Source organism: Strigops habroptila, chromosome 7 (assembly GCF_004027225.2).
Source record: "Strigops habroptila isolate Jane chromosome 7, bStrHab1.2.pri, whole genome shotgun sequence".
NCBI lineage: Eukaryota > Metazoa > Chordata > Aves > Psittaciformes > Psittacidae > Strigops > Strigops habroptila.
The window spans coordinates 69,559,901-69,582,961 of NC_044283.2; the positions used below are offsets into that span (position 1 = coordinate 69,559,901).

Genomic DNA, 23,061 nt, shown 5'->3' on the forward strand with positions numbered 1-23,061 from the left:
GGTTAACATAGTCCTTATATATAATCACTATTGTGTATTAATATCTATGCTGTGAAATATGAAATAATTTTTCATATTTAATGCAGTTAAAAGTAATTTACCCACAAAACATTTCTATGAACTAGATACCAGAAAAACCTAGAGGAAAAATGATTTGGTTTACTTCACAAATTTGGTGGTCTGAGAAAGACAATATGTCATTGTGTTTTTTCTGATTAATTTATTTCACATTATTTCCAAATGATCCTATTCCACACCAAAGGGACATGAAACGACTTTTATTTATAATGATTTAAAATCAGACTTCGAGTGGAAAGCTAAGCTGTCATGCTTCTGAATTCTCACTTCAGCTGTGCCTAGGCATTATTTGTCAGTCCAGTAAGCTTTTAGCTACTCCCCAAAATAAACGCAACTCTAATCAGCAACTAATAAAACAGTCTGAACCTAACCTTTTGCTATAAAGTAATAAATATTATTCACATTAAGAACTACTTTGTTTTCCTAGGTAGGTCACAATCTCCTCCACTGCTTTAGTTAAAGCATGACTGGAAACTTTGCTAAACGAAATGTACATCTGCCTTTATTAGATTAGGATTTGGCAGCAAACGCTGAAATATTATAGTCTCTCCAACCAGATGACACTAGGGCTTAAAACTTTTCACGTTCTTTTAGTTATACTTTCTAGTAGAGCTCTACAAAAATTCTCACATTTGAATTTTTAAAAAGCCTCATTTTTGCTTTCTGCCTGATACTGAATGAGCACAAAGAACTCTGGCATTTTGCCGTATTGCAAAAATGCAGTTGTTTTTAGACTAGAAAAAAATAAATTGGCTTACTTCCATCATGGATGTATGTATTGCAATAAAATTTACTTAAGAGAGGGTGCCCACACTGCCCATAAAATATAGGGAACTTAGGCATTCAAACCAGCAAATTTAATGGACTGGCATTTATGCCACCAGTAAAAGATGCCAAAAAAAAAAAAAGAGAGGATCTAATATTTGCCAGCCATAAGCAGTTACAGGTCTATCTTTACTCAGGATTCACGGATACTGGCTCTCTTCTAGAGCTGTGTCTATGTCCCATCAGCTCCTACTCATAAAAAATAAGACAGAGAATACAAAGTATTTTTCCCAGTTTGCGATACTTGGTAACTTAATGGTTAAAGCATTTGCTTTTGAAGGGGAAAGTGCATGTTTGAATTCTTCTTCTGGATAAACTGAAACTTTGATTTTTGGTCTTCTATAACTGATCTGAGTTACCAGCTTTTCAGGATACACAATCAATATTATTTTCTCCTTTCCTTCTGGCTCCAAACTAGAGGACAAGAAATTCAAATCCTCTGCTCTACGAAGGAGATCCGATTACTGTGTTTGCAGGGAGAGGCACACAGAAAAACTTTTCATGTCTTGTTCCTACCTATTTATGCATAGATGGATCTAAACCCAGTTGCCATTGAAACCAAAACAAAATCAAACAAAATCCACTACAAAACCACAGTCCTTCATGTAACATTTCCAAGATTCCTTGAACTAGCGATACAGTTTGATTTCATGCTGGTTTTGTGAACATTCCTTATAGATAAACTAAGTTCTTTAATTTCTGACAAAAGTACAGACTTGAGAAGGAGTTTTTTCACTTTTTTTTAATGGAAAGACTTGTTGGTGAGGCACAGAAAGATTTTAGGATGCTACTCCAATCTTAGAACATACAGCTGACACTGACAGAATGTTTTACAATGTGAGCTCTCTCCCCTACTTCCATATAAGATTAATGAAGTCCTCACCTCCCCTTTGGCCTCCAGATCTTATTCCAGCAGGAAATCACACTTTAAGTGATCCTGCCAGATGCTTCATAGAGTTTCATTAACAGTGAAAGTGGTGGGCATGTTCTATCACAGATCTTCCCAAATGCATTGAAGTGAAACAGAAAAATGTGGTTTACCCTGAAATTTTTAGGAGTTTCGTTTTGTATGCTTATGCCTGTATTACTGCAGCCAAATAAATTATTTCATTAAGACCTATATTTTAAAATATCATCCTAACACATACAATGAAATACTGTACACAGATATATTTTTGAGCATCATTATGCTGCCCACTACAACGTACAGTGTATTTCTCTGAAACATACCTAATTGCAGAAATATTAACATCATTAACATAATGTTTTCAAAAAGCAATCCAGTGGGAGGAAAAAAAAGTCCAAGTAGAGTAAACCAGAATAATTTTAGCAGAGATGAGCCAAAGTACATGAGGGACTCTGTTAGTTATCATCTATTCAGGCTGGGACAAGTGATGGGACTGTGTTCAATGCATGACTGTCAGTTTTAAGCATGCTATGACAATGCAGCCATGTGTTCAATCAAGTTTTTGCATTACTCTGGAAAGTGATATTAAATCTGTATTTTGTAGGCTTTTTTCCTTTTTCAAAACGTAACATTTCCAGGATACAACTGATTTATTGTTCTGTACTATGAGCTATTATTCTAGATTTCCAAGGGGAAAGGACTGGTATTTTTGCCTTCAAGATTTCTCTAAGAAAACACCTGCATTTAGAATAAGAAATTTTATAGACCTATGAGATATTGTCCAGGATACAAGTGGAAATATTAAGAGTTATATCCCATCTGAGGCTGAAATTAATATATTTCAAATTTCTGTTTCGCTCTTGCACACATGGAATATGTTTAATATAATTCTCAATGCCTGTAGACTTCTTTAAAGCCTAACTGAAATAAATTTACTGTCAGAAAAAGGAACTGTGTATTCACACAGGAGTAATTACTTCTAGTCTTATACCACATTTTAGCCTGAAACCTAGTGAGTGTTTTCATTGCCGCTACGGAGAATCTGACATGAAGAAAACACCTCTAATTGTAATCCTGTAACCTCTAACTTACTTGGAACTTAACTCTAGCTGTTACTATGACTGCACTATAAAAAGAACTGCTGGAAGATCAATTGTGAATGGCAGCAGAAAAATAAACTTCTTTTATTTCTCTTCAATTCATACACTCTAGCAACATAGATGAGATTTATTCAACCAGCCAAGTTCAGCAAAAGGTGTGGACATCTGACATACTATCAACCAAAACTGCTAGCATGTTTCCTCAAGCCAAATTTAGTACTAGGTAGCAATGTACAACATACTGGTTCAGTCCTGCTCCCATGACAGGAGTTTTGTCAGGCAAAAATGCATGCGAGGTCCAAGAGGCTGGCTAGAGTAATTCAGGTTCCAACACGACAGAGCTACATAGCCAGTCATATACTGTCATGCGCACCTAGAAATCACAGCTAAGCCATAGTGAACCTGATTTTTGTCAGGACAACGTATTTTACTGACAGTATTACAAAACATTCATGTAACATAACAATGTTACAAAGGTAATTCTGCCTGGAGGTCTTCACTGTTTCATAGATTCCACCCACACCTAAATGTCAGATGTTCTTCTGCCTACCTTTCAATCCAGGCAGATACTGCCTTTTCGGACTAGACCTTTAACCTCTGAAACAAATTATGCTGCTTACGTGCTTAAAGCTCCTTCAGACTAACTTCAGTAAATATGCAACATCCTTCAACATGATCACAAATTATTTCTTATGACTACTATGCTGCACGATATGAAAAATAGATATTTCTATAGAAACAGCTTCTTATTTGCTGTGACTCAGTTTAAGTCTGCTAGCTTTGGCCAGTACTCAAGACATGCTGTTATTTTGTCTTTTTCATTCAGATCAGCACTCTTCCTCCTCTGGGTCAAAGCAAATACAGCTGGACATTGTCACTCCAATTCTGCCTACAGATTTTAGAGTAATCTGCAGAGCAATTTACAGAAGATACCATAGTTATTACTGAAGCCTGTGGATTATTTTTCAGGAGCAATTTAGTTCAGTTTCCTCTTTTCTTGAATGTCACTGACTGAGGTTATTCCTCCTTTCTTACTACTGACTGTCACTGTATGGAATCTTGGATTCTTAGTCTTAAAAATTGCCATGAAAATAGATCATCCTGTTAGTCTGTACTGCATAATATATATTCATCATCTTCCTAACTTGCTTGCTTAAATATGTACTGCACTAACGTTTTCTTGTTTTATGCTTCAATTTATATACCAAGAGTATTTTAATACCCAAGATTGTTCTTTGTAACACCCAATTACTACAGCATTACAGCCAGGAAATATAGACAATTATATTGAATAAGCTCAGAATTCCTATTTGAGCTACATCCATGAAACACCATTATATGCACCTGTCTGTGGCAATGATAGAATACATGTTGTAAATGTTTACAGTTATCATTTTAATGTCTAAATTTGATTTCTCTATGAAACGCCATTGGCTTTCTCTTGCTATTCATAAAGGAGCCCCGCTTCACAGAGAATATAAAACCATCAAAACCAAGCAGGACACTGAATTCATCTCAGGGTTCTACTGACATCAGAAACTACACAAGCTTGCTCAAGAGACTCTTCATGTATTTATCACCCCATAGCTTACAGTTTCCATTCTATTCCTTCCATTTCCTTCCATTTACTCTATGCACGGGTGACCTGTATGCATATATGCATGACAATCAATATGGATCCCTTAGATGCCAACAGTGAGCTGCCTCATGTTAGGACACACATGCCAATCAGGTTTGAAAATGTCCTGGACAAACATATTTATCACATCGCAAAAACTATAGGAGCTGCCTGCTAAATACTGTCCATAAAAACAAAACTACTGGAAAGTGAGGATGACAAGATAAAAGTAACCTAAAAATCACTTTAGAGATGAGAAGAACGTTTGGGTTTCATGTGAACAGCACTGCTTTTCTTTATTAGTACATTTCTTGGTTAATAGATCCTGCTGAGCCACAAGGCAGAAACTTGTGACCACATATTCCGCCTTTCCTCAAACACAGCTGCCCACAAAAAAACAAAAAATCAAACAAAACAACCAAAAAAACCCAACAAACAAACAAAAACCAAACCAAACAAACAAAAGAAAAAAAAAAAACCAAAAAAACCCCCCCAAACCAAAACCTAAAGCTTTACAGTAAGGTGGTAAGGTGTAGATGGCATGTGGTGCCAAAACTCCAAAATTCAAGATCCAAAATTCAGGCTCCAAAATTCAAGTTCTGAAAATCCTGTCCCAACAAAGGAGCTACTGGGGCTATTTTTTTATTTTTCCCTTTTGTGTAAGTTCTGGTTTATACGCTGTGAAGAATGAAGTAGCACTCCCTGTGAGAGCTGGAATGACTGAGCCTATACCACTCCTGATATGTGCCCTGAAGCACGTCATTGCTCTCTCCGCCACACTTCCTTCAACTGTGAAATGAGCATATTGTAGTACCTTCCTCAGAGCAGGGGTGAAAAAATAACCAGTAATGTAAACATGTAAAAAAATTTGTGATTCTTACCAATACACTTCTAAAATGAGAAGGGTGGTGGGACTGGTAGCCTTTGGTATCCTGATTTTTTTCTGACAGAGAAATTACCAGAATGTGAAGATCATTTGTTGTTTAATCTTTCATTAAACATTTGTCGGTTACCAGTTCCTGGAGGTAGGATTATGGAAGACTGAGCAGCTCCCAGTGAACAGTACCCAGAAGTCCCGCAGGTTTGTCAAGAGATGATTCAAAGGAAGAGCAGGGGCCTACACCTCCAGCTGCAAGACTGTACGCAGGCCAACAGGAGCAAGCACGCCACTAGATACTGCCTCCAAACTGAAATAATTAAGAACCAGTTTATGACTCATCTGTAACACGCTGTCTCTTCATCTGTGCTTCATTCATAAACAGATGGACTGTAAATATGCATGAAACAAATTTTTCGAAACAGACTTGTAACCTCACAAGCAAACACTAACTGGATAATCCTCTGTGAAAATAGAATTGAAACAGATCTCCAAATTAAGTGTAAGAAATACAGAACATAACATCAGGTTTCTGTGGCTGGGCTGCCTGTAAGCACAATGTCAACACCAATTAAAGCACCTATTTCAATCCGGTCAGAAGAACACAGAGGCTCAGGCTACAGCAGCACCTTTCCTTGTACCAGGGAGGTTGATTTGGGGAATTTAAGACCCTGAGAGGATGCTTTCTGTGACTTTAAGTGGCACATGGGAGATCAAGATGCTAACCCATTGTGATTTCTGACTCACACGTTCTCATGACTCTTAGGAACAGCAAAAGAGTCTAAGGATTTTCCATAATTCCTGCCTGTGGGAGAAGCAGCAAAGCAGTAACTGGCTGCTGACACTGATGCTGCTGGGTCACCCAGGACCCACTCACAAACATGTCCCTCCACCAGGCTGGGATCCTCATAGCACTCAGACCTGCAAATCCATCACCTCAGCTCTCCTACATAGATGGCATCTGCCCTATGCTCCTCATCAGTCCAGACTCTATGGTGAGGGTGTCCTGGCAACTCTGGCCCTTTGGAACAGCCAACACTAAAAATTTACCTTTCTTCAAGTAAGCTCATGAACCTTACTGGTTAAAACAACATGTGGACCACACTGACAGGCCAAAAGTTACTGACTCCTGATGCCAGATAACCCAGATGAACACCCCCAGAGATACAGAGCTGAAGCAGCTCACCAATGTTTCTTCTTCAAAGACCAACCGCTCATTTGTAAACCTGACACACTGGCATTCAAGCACTGCAGAACAGCTAGCAAGGAGCTGCTTGCTCCCTTATGGGCTAACGTATCCTACTCAGTGTTCTCAGATACTGCTAGCAGAACACATGGAAATAGTTCTAAAGAATTGGGAAAAAAACCCTGTGATTTCAGAATTCAGTTTTACAATCCCATAGTTAAAACTGAAGAAACCTCTAAATGGTCATAAATGCACAAGAATAAAAATAATTTAATAATATGAACAATAATAACAATAATAATAATAATGGTTCAGGGATGGATACAGTATCATAAACCACAGTAGCCACTGTGCGTTTTTTTAATTACTCTGTAATTTTCCCATTTCTCACCCAAGCTTGCAGGAACCAGAAGCACAGCAACAGGAGCTGTTCTCACAGAGCTTCTGACCATGAACATACCTGGGAAGACAGAAAACACTCAAGAAGAAATGGCCCTGAGACGTTTCCCAACTTCGCATATGTTTTGAGATAATATTGATTAAACTTAAGCTTTGATATCCACATCAAAGTGAAGGTCTAAAACAAGGAATGGGAAGAAAAAGACCCGGACTCTCAGAGTTGGGTTTTCTTTACAATATACTCAGCTTTTGTGGAGACAGACTTATAGCATTCTTTCTTATGAGCCACTTGGAATCACGATATACCTGCTGCATGTTACTGCCACATCCCACAACCTCAACACAGCAGAAGCCAAGCACAATTGAATAAATTAGATATTCCAAAAGGGGGATCTCCCAGCTTTTCCTCTTGCTGCTGTTATTACAAACCAGGTTTAATACCCCACCTGCCTCTACAAAGTTTTTACCAATGTGTTTACTCATAGAGTGAGGAATGCAACTCAGAAGACTGGTTAAAGCTACATATATTAGTAACCATTCTCCTTATTAATTATTAGCAAGCCAGACTTAGAAATGTCTACAAATTCTGACTGAATGCTTGACAGGAATCTGTAGGCAAGAGATAAACACATCAACAAAACAGGGAAGAAGCGATCAAACTCGCTCACATACGTGGTGTCTGCTACACAATGAAGACGTTACTTTGTTCATAACACCCTCTATTTAGTAAGTATTTCTATTTGGTAAAAGGCAAAGCTGGACCCAAAAAAAACCCCAAACCACGCAAAATCAACCCAGGTTATTGTAATCCCGAAGCCCATTATTGAAACCCAGGGCTCCTTTGTCTTGTATGGCGCACTTACCTGGCTTTTAAAAGTTGCACAGACACTGCCAATTCTGGGAAATCTTTGACAAGTTTATCATGTACCCATAAATGAAAAGGAAAGATTGAAACGTGACGGGGGGATGCACATCGCTGCTTTGCAAATCTGAGCCAATAATACCAAAATAAAGAATCAGAGAAGCACTTGGATAATTGGTGTCACGCAGCTCGGTGAGGCAAAGTTCCTGTCAGTATCTATCACCTGTGGGCTACAGTGTGAGAAATTAAACATCTCTGGCAGAGTTACACCGATCTGGACAGGTCCATCAGCCTGTGAAGATGGGAATACTGGTGGGCTGCTCTCAGAGCTGGGTGTCCCATCCTGGATATGCCACCCAGGCCAGCTCACGGGTTTGGGCGAGCTGCTGTTCCACCCTGGATGGCGAGACAGCACGGCAGAGATGGATTTCCACTTTTTCAAGACTTACCATAGGAACTCTGAGTCCTGGCACGGCTAATGACCAAGAAGGAACTAAGTGTGTGCTTATCCTTGAGCAAGGATAGAGAATACCAATTCTGTTTTATTTTTTTTTTTAATGCAGTTTCAATGCATTTTATTCGGAAGAGCTACACTATGCAGCTGTAGAGAAAGGCATCTGCTGAAGGTATCCTTTCGTTTTCTGCAGACTGTTTTGGTGGTTTTCAAAATTCCCAGTTCTGGAGTAGACAGACTAAAGTCAGGGCCCACAGCTTTCAGGTAGGTGGGGTCTTAAACCTGGTTTGTAATAACAGCAGCAAGAGGAAAAGCTGGGGGATCCCCCTTTTGCAATATCTAATTTGTTCAGTTGTGCTTGGCTTCTGCTGTGTTGAGGTTGTGGGATGTGGCAGTAACACGCAGCAGGTATATCGTGATTCCAAGCGGCTCATAAGAATTTCTCCAGATATCATTTGTATGCCTTATTACATGTCCAACGCTGGATATTTCTAGGACATAATTACCCTTGTTCCTAGAGGAAGCAGCTGACAACTTCACCACCTCTTGCTAGCAGCCTCTTACCCGCATTGTGATCAACACAACCCCATCATCACAGCAGCTCTTCTTGAGGCATCTCATATTTATTCCAGACCTGGGCAGACCCATGTGCCAAAACTTGCCTGTTTTTTCCAGTTTCACCCCTTGATTTCATAAACACACTTCCCTACAAACATGACTTGGAGATGAGGAACTAATCAAATCATTCACTCTCAGAACTGAAGTAAAATGACGGCGGAACTTGCTCCAATTGTCACAGCATGCTTAAACCACAACAGTGGCTCTGCCTTGAACTGAGTCACCAGGGAAAAAGACTTCCAGGCCACTGCAAACCTGGTCACTTCCCATCAATTCTCTCCTTTCTGCTCCCCTATCCCAACAGAGAAACAAAAAGTAAGGTAGCCAGATTTATTAAGAATCTCTATCGCACACTAAATCTCACATTAAGTTGTTCCCTTGATTACTTCAGTCAACTTGCTGTCCCCCAAGGGCAAGTGGCAGCTCCGATTTGTCTACTGGTAACTTTTATTTGTGCTAATAACAAAAGTTACAGGGAAGGAGAGGCAGAACATGCATCACATTTGCCTCCTCAGTGAGCCAGGATGTCATGCTCTGTGTGCTGCCCAAGAATTAATGCCTCTTCAGAACACAGGTGGGAAAAGCCTAATTCTTCCACCCAGACTCAGAAAAGGATGATTATATGCATATCGGTATCGTTACACAAAATGTTTGGCAAAAGGTTTATTTCTGTAAATTGACAATTTTCTGTAAGCTATTTTTTATTAGTGATTTTTTGAATACTTCCTTCAGAATAACATGTCTTTCTTCATCAAGTTTAACCCTCTCCATCCAGCAAGTATTTCTTCCCTTCCATGTTTCTGATAGAACACAAATCAACAAAGAGAGCTCTTGGAGTTTTTCTTTCCTGCGTGTCACTACAGGACACCAACCAAGTGATGATGATTAAATAATTGTGGAAACCAAGTCTGCAGGCTTCTTGAAGATCCCCATCTGTCCGATTAAGGATCTGGCCCATCAAAACTACCACACTTAGGACAGTGTTACAGCAACAGCAGCCACTGAGATCACCTGGAAATTAGATTTGAGTGTTGAAGAAGGATATTGAAGGCGACACCTCAAAGTGACTTCAAAAAGGAATTTAATGTTTGAGGGTTAACGTTTTGGACCACTGACATCATCTGAAGTTTTATGCTGAAGCTGAATGTATTTCAGAAGGGAAGTTTTTTTGGGGGGTAGGGTTTTCTTGTATTTCTAACCTTGCAAAGCTGTGCAGGTGGGTACACAGGCACACAAATAAAAGAAGATCAATGGCACCATAAGCACCTACAAAACTAAGCTCAAAGTGCGCAGAGAACATCAGAGGCAGCTTTTGTAATTCCAAGCCCTACAAACTAGTGCAACACCTAATATGGGATAATTTCATGCTAAGACACTTTTGAGCCTGCTTCTTGAGATTATAATTCAAAGCACTGAGTTTTGTGGGGGTTTTATTTCATTTTGTTTTCTATACCTCTTCACACAATGGTTTCTAAATTCAGCGGTTTGGTCATATGTACAACCACTAGATGGCTCACTTTTAAAATACATTTCCCCATTTCTTTGCTTCTTGCACATCACCAGGAACATGGAACAGCTTTCAGCAATGTCACCAAGCGTCATCCCAGGCCACAGCTCTTTGACTGCAAAGAAGCTGCCATCCCACTCAGCAGGGTGAAGCAGCAGCAGGTAGTGTGGCTGCTCGTCACCATCCTTTGTTGGAGGGAGCACCCCATCCCAAACAGAGCCTCCAGTGAGCCACCACCCTGGGACCTCATCCAAAGCAGCCTATGGGCTGACCACATGGCTGAAACTGCAGAAGTCCTGCACTTGCCAGGTATCCCTGTTCTGAGAGAGGTGGCCTTTCACATGACACATTTCTGATAAGGAACATAAATTCAGTCAGTGTGTGCTATTCCTTTCACACATACCTAATCAGATCTAGGATATCTGCTTCAGGATCCAAATGATTCTATAGAATCACCAAAAAGCAGTTCAAAGTAAGCATCGGTTAGCACTGAAGCTGACTTTTACTCTTCTTCCTGAACTGAGAACTTTTGTCATTCATCTGTCATCATTCTCCACATACTTTCTAGTTGTCCCTGTTACTCCTTGGAGAATTACTTCATGTTTCCTCTTTTATTGAAAAAGCAGTGCTTTTTCATTAAAACCATCATCAGGGTTAATAGAAACTTGTAGGGAAGAGCTGAGGGAAAGAGTCAAAGCAGCTTTACTTACCCACCACCTGAGGGAGAGAAGAAGCCCGTATATCCAGCATTATCGAGCTTTTCTCTATACACGTCCATAACTGAAACAAGCTGTGCAGGGACAAGGTGGCCACACGATGTTTGTTCCATCACTCCCCACTTTGTTCTACCTTCTCCTCAAACTTGATCCACCTACAAGAGGGCAGAGCAACGAGTACAAACATTCAAGAACTTATCCATCCTCATCAGGTAAATCAATTATGAGCATGAACAAAATGAACAAGGAGCACCCAGTGACCCAAATCTTTAGGTTACCTTTTAACAGCAATAAAACTTCCCTTTTACTGCTCTATTTCTGATGTGTTGATCGGGCTTTGCTGTGAAACCCTGTGTACACTAAGAACATTTCTCCAAGACAGCCCTTTATTGTGCACCATGGCCCAACACCATGATGAGCTAAGAGGCGACAGGACCACGCAAAGGAATCCTCGAGCCCTGGTCATGGGCTGATCTTATGTACCACCAGAAATGTCACCGTGTGCAGGGGGACAACTCTAGCCTGTTTATATGGGGGATGCAACACAAGCAGCTGAACTCAGATGAATCAAGGACCATGATGGGCAATGAATCAAGAACCAGGATCTGCAACTCAAGGTCCCCCCTGGAAATACCTTTTAATCAGTACCTTTAAGGTTCTGGCTAGAAATTCTCCATGACATGTATCAGTTTTCTATTGACCCAAATAGCTTTGCAAGGGATAATTTGCTAAGCCCTTCTAATACAAACACTCTTTTCTGACAGCTTCCATGCTCCCCCAAGTCTTCAACCCAAGGGCTGCAGCTAACTCCCCACCCTCATACATCTGGCAGCAGGAGCTGCTCAGTAGCTTGCAGCAGGCTGTTTCAGCAAGATTAACTCATTTCAGGTAGATACTGAGCAATCCTGAACACCATGCAGGTTCACTATCAGCAAACAGGATGCAAGTTGGGAGGTTGGGCTGAGTGTAGGAACTGCACCTCAATGGGATGCTTAGAGCATGTAACATACACATGTATCTTTAAAGGGAGAGAATCATGTATCCAGCTCCATCTAGCACTTCTACCAAAGACATGTGGAAGTACATAAAACCAGAAATCATTTGCTAGAGAAGAAGGAAACCTCCCCTTTTCCCTACATCCACCTGACAGTACGAGGAGTGCAAGTATATCCCACTGGAAGGTTCTTTGGATGGCTCCTGACCAATGTCCCTCAAGAAATAGCAGAGCTTTGTGACCTGCCATACAGGACATGGGGCATCTTCCTTCCAGTGGCTGACATTTGTGTACTTACAAAAAACAGAACTTCCCAATATTCCTACTATAAAGGAGAGATTGAAGGAACTCCTCAATAAGAAATACCACACTAAGGTCTGAACTGTGAAAAAGCTAACAATTTGTCATTAAAACCCCTTCCCAAAGACCTACACATGAACAGAGGAAAGCATCATTTGCTATAAAAGCCGAGCTGGGCAGTACAGATGACAAAATGCAAGTACTAAACTAATGATAAGAGGGGAAAAAAGCAATAAAGGGAGGAAAGGATGAACAACAAGCAAGAAGTTAAAGAGCGAAAGGTGAAATGCCTTTAAATAGGTTCTCCAAGTGACTGAGAAGTAAAAATAAAAGATAAGGAGGCGAAGGGGTAAGTGGTAGAGTGGTTCATTACATCACAGGTAAAGAAGAGGTAAAGATAATCCGCCACAGAATTTCTGTGTGCTCTGTGATGGGTTCAGAAAGACATCTCTATTAGAACTCAGGCTTGTTTACTCCTGTCAATGAGCACTGTCATTCCAGTTCTGTAATTAAATCCACAATTTTGACAGCTGAAACTGTAGGAATAATTGCAGTGTTAGTCAAAGTAAGTTGCTACTGTTCAGACTGTTGCCAAGAACGTTTTAAAAGCTTCTGCTATGTGCTTCAAAGAAAATCTGAATGCAGTCTTCACCCATTCCACCTCACTTCATTTCTGGAGCAAAGATTCTGAAAGCTTTTCTTTTCTTAGGCAATCTGGAAGTCCAAAACAAGACTTTTTACCATACTATTGCTACATTCCACAGTAAAATAAATACTATACAACCATTTTCACTGATCAGTAAGTTATACATATGACACATTTTATATAATCCTGTATCTTTATCCCATAAACACATTTTCCACATGTGAAAAAAACTCTGAAGCCAGTCACAGTGTTTCAGAAATCTTAAGAGGCCATGGGATGCTCAATACGCTGAGAATACACACTCCTAAATTCCTTTGCTGTACCAGTATTACATCCCAATCTACAACATCATTTCTTTTATGAGACAAGAGAGCCAACACTATCAAACATTGAAAAGTCTTTCCAACCACCTTTATTTTTCAGCCAAGGGTTAGATCATGCCAACACAATACCAACCACAAAGGAAGAGATCGCATCTCAAATTCGCAGGTAACACAGGCACCACAGCAGACAATAAAATGCTTTACAATAAACTCTGGCATTCAAAAGCCAACTGTGCAATCATCCAGAAATGTTTAAAGCGAAACAAAGCAGCCCATAAAACACCATGTTGAGATGTGTACCCTGTATAGTTTGTCTTTTCTGCATCTGAAACAAAAGTGGCTCAGTCAATAAAACACAACGCACTACAGCAGCAGCTACTCCACAAAGCTCTCCCCTTCTTACTACACGAGGATGAGAAAGGACAGGGACAGCGTACTGCCAGTATCGCCAGATCTTGTGTAAGTACCCAGAAGGCCCAGTGAACAAATGGAGAAGCTGGAAGAAAAGCAGGAAGCCACCTCTGACATCCAAAATGTGATTAAAGGAAGGGTTAGAAACATGTCATTTACAGATGGAGGCCCTTTGCAAAATGTTCTTCCTTTTACGGTACCCATCAAGCAAATATACTCCTCCACAGGAGAAGAGGACTTTACAACAACAAAAGCATCTCTGTTGTATTAAGAGCTTGGGGATTAAAAAAAAAAAACAACAAACAAACAAACAAAAAAGACTAAACATGCTGAACAATGGAAAGCCTCTCAATATCCTCATTTGCAGTGCACAATCAAAACCCCAAAACCTCATTTGATACCTACAGCATTTCAGCCATATTTGGATTCGGTTTACTTCAGTGCATTCTGTGCAGAACTTCATCTATCAAAACTGTCAGATGACATTTTTTTATACCTTACAATATAAAACTCCAGGTTCTATTAAAATTCCCTCAGGAGCAAACATGGGGTTTACTTTTTCCTTCCTCAGAACAACGAGACATCCATTACAAGTCAATTCCACTAAAACCAGTCAAGAGATCTAAAAACCCACTACCTTCTTGAACACTAAATAGTTACTGGGCACAAAATAAATTTAAAAAAATACAATTAAATACTCCAGAAGAACTTACTGCTCTGATTAGAAACAGGCAAAACATTTGGGAACTCTTGGAATTTAAGTATCTTCAGAATTTGTGTGATACTTCATATAATACTGAACAGACCTAGTGATTTATTTAATAATTTCCTATTCACAAAGCTTGTTTTTTCCTCACAATTAAATCAACAGGATTGAGTCCTGCCTCTCAGGAGGCCTTCTATAAAAGCAGAAGCTGCTCTTCAGACTTTGGTTGCGCAGATGTTTAGAACAGTTTGACTCTGCTTGCGTTTCAAAGATGATTATAACATGCTCAAAAATTCTTTGACCTGCAAAAAGAAACAAATATGGTCAATCAAACTAAGTACTTATCAACAGAAATACACAGCAACTACATTTACCTCCCCATTGCTTTATGCTTTACTAGAACCTATAGAAACAGGAACTGGAAAAAACAATCTTAGGCTCAGCTATGCCATTTCTTGTCCATCCAGAACTTTTTCATCCATGATACCTGTAATTTAGCAGGTACAGAGACACACTCAGTGGCACGATGTTCATTCCTCCCATGGTCCTAAACTATGGCCCTATGTTGCAAATGATTTATCTTAAAAGCAAGTCTAACCTAAACACGAGGAAGATAATGAGCACCTCAAAACACCAGCATTTGGAAAACACCAAGTAACACCCACTGCCAGAACACTGCTCACATTTCACGTCACTGAACAACCCAACATATCTAATTACTATGTTCCTTGGAATTTGAGGATGGCAAGTAACATTACCCAGCAAAACCACAGCTCCTGAAAAAAATCTGATACTGTAGAACAGTTCCACAAAGAGTTCAGGTACTGTTGAACTCCATTTCCAGTATTTTAAGAGTGGTTCAAATGGCTACAGCTACTTAAAAATCAATAGTGGCCCATAGAAAGCTATCTAAACCCTGAGTCAGAAATCCCTGATCTCACAGAGAGCATCAAAACCCAGCAAAGTACCTTAAATAATCCATGCAACGGCATGAGAACGGGATCCAAACCAGGTAGAGTGCTACCATTACACTCCTAAGTGTGGTCACTTCAGACAACATCTTAAATTCAGGTCACTACCAAAGGTGGCAGGAAGATAACATGCAGAGAATGTGCTTCTTGCCATAGATATGTGTGCTGCCTTGTCATGCCCCCTTCCCAAAAGAGTAATTATCCCTCTCTTTACAGCCTTGGGGTAGGAACTCATCAGTTTGTTTTGCTTATGAAATCTTACCTTTTCAGTCATGTGATCATATCTGTCCTTTTTGCCTTTGAAGTCTTCGTTAACATCTAATGTTAAAATAGGTATTTCCTGGAGATAGTCAAAATCTGTTCTGTATTGGGACAGGAACACAGAAAATGTTAGCAGCTGAAAACAAGTACCCATCGTTCAAGTCTCTGTCCGCATTTTCCTTGTTAAGAATCCCATGAGAACTGCAACTATAAACTACAGCCACAAACTCTGAGTATAAAGCAGCTTGAATTTACAGTGGCACCTAGGATACACAATTGATTCTCAAACATTCTCTTCCCCCAGCACCTGAAGTTAAATTCAACTGAGTATTAAATTAGCTCAGCTGAATCCTCTGCTATTCAGAGCTCTATGTGAAGACGACTCAAGGCACATTGCTTGTCCTAGTGATAATTAATATGCTGTCAAGCCACTACTACTAAAGAACAACAGATAGAAGCATTCCTAGAGTTTAACGTTACATATCATAGGAAAAGCTGAAGTTTCACTGGTGGAAAAAGTATTATGGAACACCCTTACGAAGATTTATCCATCCTTAAGTAATCATTAAACAAACCCTACCGCAGTGTCCTATGCTGAAGCCAACTTTCATGTTTGTAGTGAAGCTTCTCCAGATATTCAATGGGAATTTCTTGCTCTTCATCTCGTCCACGCAAGTAAATCCTATTTAAGCATTTCTAAAGGCAAAAGATAATAATTTAAAAAATGATTGTTTTTGCAAAGGAAGTCTAGTTTGTGAAAGTTCCTTTTGCCAACCCTTCCTACTGTGCTCAATATGCCACTTTCTGCCAGAGATGAATATTCAACTTGCTAACTATCTTACTAGCATAGAAACATTATGCCATGTTCCACTGATGGAGCCCAGACTACAGACGAAACCAAAGGGGGACCCAAGGAAATGTATCATGTAATTTCTCCACTACAAGGAAAGTCTCAAGTAAGCTCTTTATTAAAAGAAGGGGTACCTGTGTATCGCATGAAAAGAGCACAGACAGGCATTTCAAAATCTCATTACATTTTGGGCTCTTAGGAACCCAGTTTTCCCATGTAGTAAATCATTTGTTCCTGTCTTGAACACATCCAGAGCTTCAATAAGAAGCCAATCAAAACTGTTTAAAACTGTTGTACTTTCCAATTTCAATATATGTTCTTCACTTAAAGGGGGAGGGGAAAAAAAAAAACAAAACATATATATATGAAAAAAAAAAAAGAAAAGCCCTCAACAGCAAGCCTAACAAAAAAGCTCTCAGAGAAACTGTAGTTTTCAGCTTCAGTGGTATTTTCTTGTTTGCTCTTGCCATATATTCTGTTTTTATAATTAGAAAACCATTATCATCACATTTTATTCAAAAATACACAGGCTACATTTGAAAGAACATTCTTTTCTTTAAGTATTTCCAGACTGCTTAATCATAACTCAAGCATTGCAGCCTTCAGGGGAATACTGCAACCTGAACTAAACTGAAATCATCAGGACTATTACAGAGAAAGATAAGGGTAGCTCAAGATTTTAAGAATATCACATTTCAATAAGCATTTTTCAACTGTTTCTTTGCCTAAGACAGCCAAAGCAATCCCTAAAACACAGTGACATGCAGTGACACACAACTCTGACCTTACTGGAGTTGACTGCAAGCACATTATTCTGTTACCATAAAAAAAGCTCTAAATCATAGTTAAACCCTATACTTAAAGAAAAAAACAACTACTATGAAAGCATAAACAAAGATCAAATTTTACAGGCAAGGCACAGAACATGCACTCTCGTTCTCTGTGAGGTCACACCTCGGGAGTGGCTCTGAGATAAATGATGCCATCCAGCGCCAGCCTCTGACCAAACTGCTGATTCATCCAGTTGTGCCAGTCTTGGTAAATAGTCCACTCAGTTTCATTCATGCAATCAGACTCGTACAAATTAGCTGCGAAGATGTACCTGTGAACACAAAATAGTTATGGAAACAGAAGTTAGCTTGAACACAGTTCTCGCTTTGTTTGCCTGAAGTACTGCACCTGTCAGTAGAAAAGAAGCTGAGCGTAGTAATTCTGCAACTTCTTTAAGGTATGCTTGGAGTGGAAATAAACAGCTGGTATCCTCACCCTCTGTGTCCACTGGAGCTGGCCAGAGATTTGTCCACAGGAAGCAGTAACATTGGCAGCTCAGATATCAAATCTAACCTTCTTAATTATCAAATCTAAACTTCCAAACCCAGAAGCACAGGGTACAGCATTAGCAAATAGCTATGTCTGTAATCAAGGACCATAAAAGAAAACAAGGGTAAGTGACAAAGGAAGAAACTGTTTGTGACTCTTCTGTTCCTCTCCTTTCTTTGAAGGGAAACGTGCACGCACAAAGCATGAAAAACTTACCCTCAAAGAATGAGAAACTACACATTCTGTTACTTGAGGATATACAACAAAATTACAAACCCTCTAACCAATAGTTTTACTTAGGAGAATTTTTATCTTCACTTGAAGGACTCCAGTCCAACGTACCTGTCGCTGTAGACAGATCGCTCGAAGAAAACAACGGGATTCTCTGCTTCCCTGAGCTTGCCATCAAGGGACTTGAGCTGAGCCCGGATCCTGCTCAGGCACGCATATGTCTGGAAAGTGAAAGACCACCTCTCTGGTTTCTCATACATCATCTGAAGCACATTTCCACCACTCTTCTGCGATGTGGTCAGCTCCTGGTTGTCAACAAATACAGAGACCCCTTAAGTGAAGAAGGTGTGCAATTAAGGTGAAACAGAATTGCTCTACAACATTAAAGCTGTTCAGCCTTTATTTCAGGTTTACAACTGCTTCATTTACCTCTCAACCCTCTTTGTATTACAAGGCATAAACGCTAGAGCAACTCCTATGGCACTGAGCTGAATGAGCAACTCTCAGCAATCCACAATGCCAACGTGCTCAAGTACCAAAACACTTCGATCACTCTTTACAAGGTTTAATAAAAGAAAACATCCTATCAGTACAAAAAGTCAACAATATGGTAGAAAAATCCATGTTCCTTTTACTCTGCAAGTGTGAGCTTAAAGCTGGCCTTATTTTGGTTTTCCATCTATTAATTACAGTTCTTCCTATGGTAACAGCTACTGACACAGCATCTCCAGACCTCTCACCTTACCTGGGAGGTTCAGAGCAGACTCCAGAGCAAAGATCTTCCTCAGCCCACGATGGAGACCCAAAACCTTGAAAGAGCCACTGAAGCTCTCGGAAACAGAAAGCTGTGTGACTCAGGGTACCAAAAACCCAGCCTACCAAAGACGACTGCTTCTGCCTGAATCTTTTTGTTACATTAATGCTAAATCCAAATACTGACATATTTTCAAAAGATTCTGGAATTCCAGGTTTCATCCTCATCTCCAATTCCCTGCAACGATACCTGCGCAAGTAAACAAAAAATGCCCAGCACCATGCTCTGACACTGGCCAAGCAGCATCCCAGAGCACTGTCCACAGCACAACAGCTCTGAGGCCTCCAAAAGGACACAACTAGGTGCAGCGCACTGTCAGCAGAGCCCTGAGCTATTCTACTGCCCAAACCTGCCTGGGAACTGCATGGAAGAGTCCCAGCTGGCATAGGACAGAAGTCTGTTAGAGTCAGGGGACACAGCCTGGTTCCACTAACCAGGATATACCCCCCCTACGCTGTCATCAAGCAGAGAAGATACAGCTACAGCAACCTCCCACAAGTCAGAGGACTTTTGTCAGGAAGGGGAAGGAAAAGAGGAAAAAACAAAGGCCTGTTGTTTGGGCTGTACAATATTCATACAACCAAGCTGGTGTGCAGTCCTGTGCTGTTCTACGGCAGCTGCTGCTGGTACTGTGTGAATTAGACAACAGCGAGAAAATTACAGGCTATTGACAAGGCAGACAAGACACCCACAGGCACATCCACAAACAGCTGAACACCGAGTATTGTCTTGTCCTTAGGAATCTTCTTGTGTCTCTTGACTAATTTTAGGAGCCATATATAACGTCCCATTTCTGCAAACCAGCCAAGGCAAGAACAGAAAAGAGCAATTTAATAAGTCCAACTTCAGGGATGACTATGATGGATTTGAAATTTTATGTTACACTTACTGGACCTGACTGGAATGGAGTTAACCTTCCTCATAACAGCCCATACAGTGACGTGGTTTGTCACTGCGGCCAAAACAGCGTTAATAACCCAACAGCGTTTTGGCTATTGCACAGCCTCAAGGCTTTCTCCCTTTCTCACTCTGCCCTCTAGCCAGTGGGCTGGGGCGGGCAGGAAGCTGGGAGGAACAGAGCCAGGAGAGCTGACCCCAGCTGTCAATTCCGCACCACAGAATGTCACACCTCCGTTAAAAACTTCCGTTTAGTTCATCAAAACACACTGTACTTTTTGCCAGAGCTAAAAACAAAAATCTTCTACAGCTCCTCAAAAGCTCCACACAGCCAGGACTGTGGCCACTCCATAGGAGCTGGATTGCCAACAAAATTACAGGTAGATGACTGAAAAAGAAACCCACTACAAACCATTTAGCAGTAGTTATTTCCTAGACATTTTAAGGGGCATCTTCCAGGTCACCTGGAGAACCCTCTGCTCATTCACAGTTGATAGAAGTAACTTTAGTCCTCTTTTTTTCCATCCTTTGCTTTTATACATAAAACTGAATAGGCTTTTACAGCTTTTATCATTTACGTCCTGACGATGAATAACATTCATTCTACAATTCACCAAGCAAACCGGAAAACAGGAACTCAAATACTGAGATAAGAGTCAGGAAAAAAGTTGCTATCACATACATTTTCTAACAAACTTCATCTATCACATGTACTGGTCTTCTGAAATTAGGAGAACATTTGACTGGGGTTTGTTTTGGGGTTTTTTTTGTTTTAAAAAGTTTTTAAAAAGAAACCTCAGTTTCTTGTGCCATACCTCACAATCCTCTTCAGAGTTGGGTTGAACATTGCACCATCTTGCTACAGGCTCAGGAACAACTTCCCATTCCTCACCAGCTTGTTTGAGAATCTCCACAAACGTTGATTTCCCTGCAGCTGTAGACAAAGCATCCAAGAAAAGCGGTAGTTAAAACCCATATTTTTAACCATTTTCACACGGAAGAGTGACATTATTTAACTACTATACAACTCCAGTTTCAAGTCCCATAGGGAGTCCCTGACACCCATGTACTGTTGACTTGATGTCAAGCATCAGACACCATCCAGTACCACAAATCATCAATTCAGTGAGCATCGGGTTTTTCTTTCTTGTTTTATACCACACCCACAGCCAATTCGACAACAAAACAATGACAAGATGCCTCAGCCCAGCTCGATTATCTACATTATAAAAAGTTACATTTGCAATCAGAACACCAAGTCTTAAGTTTCTAAGGATAGCGAGTGGTCCCGTCTCAGGCAGGGAGTTACAGCCTCCCAAATTGTTTTAGGAATCTAAAACAAACCCCATGAAAAAAGCAAGCAATGTTGAAAGAAACATAAAGCAAAAGTGATGGCATCTCAAATGGAGATTCCAAGGTGTGTTACTAGCCACTTCCTCCAGCACAGAAGTCATTAATCTGCCATTAATCTGCCAATAAGCTCAGGAAAATTTAGAGAGACACTTAAAGCTGACAGAGGCCATCAGTTGGCGCTATCAATTGCCACAGTGTGGATCAGTAAATGAGCTGACAGCCCTACAAGTCGGGTCCTCGATTTTAAGCACATCCTCTTGTCAGGAAAAAAAAACAAATAAAGAAAAAATTCCCCAAAACCCCAAGCACCAAACAAAACCCAAAACAAAGACCCTCAAAACCCACAGAACAAACAGAGAATAGTGTCTTATTATGAACAGCCCCTAACTCCTGCTCTTCACAACGGGCTTCTGCTGCTCATTAGGAGTCCTGAACATGACAAGTTTGACCTGGCAATCTGCACTGACACCGGTGTTCCACCCTAAGCCAGGAAAGCTGCGAGAGAAGCCTCATCCAAGACTCCAACGCATCTTGAATCAGGTGAATAAATTAAAACCTGACGTAGAAAGTTCCTCCCCACCCCCCCATCCCGCCATTTTTATAGCATCAATTCATTAATTCCTACGATGTCAACACAAAGTTATCAATGTTACCGGTGGGCTTGTCGGCACCACACACCCCGCCGGGCTGACTCACGCCTCGTTACCTCAGGAAACGCCTTTTTCGCAAGGCAAAGGCGAGGAAGAGCCCGGCGAGGAGGGAGAAAGGAGGAAAGGAAGGAGGGAAGGAGGGATGGCGGCGGGCCCGACTCACCGATGTTGCCCTCGACCGCAACCTTCTTGATCCTGCCCTCCAGCCGCCCGCGCTTGGGAGGAGTGGCCATGTCGGGCAGCAGCGGCAGCGCGAGGGGACAACGGCGCGCGAAGCCGCCAACGGAAATAACGGCCGCCGCGCTCGCGCCCGCGTTCGAATCTGGCGCGCGGTGGGCTCGACTGGCGTCACGCGGCGCCGCCTACGGGTGGCCGCGAGGGCCGGGTGGCGCGGCAGGGCGGGCGCGCGGCAGGGCGGGCGGTCGAGCCCGGCGCTGCGGATCTGCGGCAGGAGCGGAGCGGAGCGCATCGATGGGCGGGCACCACCCCCGCCGCGAGCCGCGGCCCCGCCCCGGCGGAGGGAGCGGGATGTGCCCCCGCCCGGCGGCGGTGCGGCGTTTGCCTCAGAGCCCGCTGGCCGCGGCCAGAGCGGGAGCCGCACGGAGGAGACCCAAACCTGCCCCGAGTTCCGTATCTTGCACAAACATGTCAAAAGTCACAGGCAGGTTGGGTTTAAGAGGGATCGAGGCACTTATTTAGAGCTGAACCCCCCCCAAACACCTACTGAACCCTCACTTGACAACGTGCTTCCCAAAACACCATCCCAGCATAGCGCTGTCTTGGTCCACGAGGGTCCAAGTTCAACAAGGAAAAACCCTCCTGTCTATAGAAGGGGTGCAGGCAGCGAGGCAGTCGTGACCAGCACACACTCTGGTGTAAAACGTGCTCCTGGCACGGCCCCTCAAACACCCCCAACCCCAAGACTTGGGGATTAACATAAAATGTGAGATTTTCCACCACCTTTTCAAGCCAATGGCACAAACCACTCACCAGGTGCTGGCAAGAGGTGACTTAGCACAGGTACGGGCATGAGCAGAGAGGCAAAGGGAAGCGGACAGGGGTAGGAAACCTAGAGTGCTGGGACTGGCAGGGTCCTAAGAGGCTTTAGGGAGAAAGAAAGAGGGGGAAAGAAGAAAATGTGCCTGTGCTGCAAAAGCATGGCCAAAAGCAGTCTGGATTTTGGGAGA

The 23,061-nt window shown here is 41.5% G+C and overlaps 1 protein-coding gene across 1 annotated transcript; it reads right to left on the reverse strand.

Moving 5' to 3' along the window:
• Positions 1-14,306: 14,306 nt before the first annotated feature.
• On the reverse strand, positions 14,307-22,364 carry DCK (deoxycytidine kinase). Its single transcript, XM_030492474.1, has 7 exons — positions 22,038-22,364; positions 20,687-20,805; positions 18,272-18,465; positions 17,564-17,711; positions 16,340-16,455; positions 15,761-15,860; positions 14,307-14,829 (listed from the first exon to the last, which is right to left on the reverse strand). The coding sequence occupies exons 1-7, from the start codon at positions 22,105-22,107 to the stop codon at positions 14,803-14,805; spliced, it is 774 nt and encodes a 257-aa protein (XP_030348334.1). The 5' UTR covers positions 22,108-22,364; the 3' UTR covers positions 14,307-14,802.
• Between the last annotated feature and the right edge of the window lie 697 nt (positions 22,365-23,061).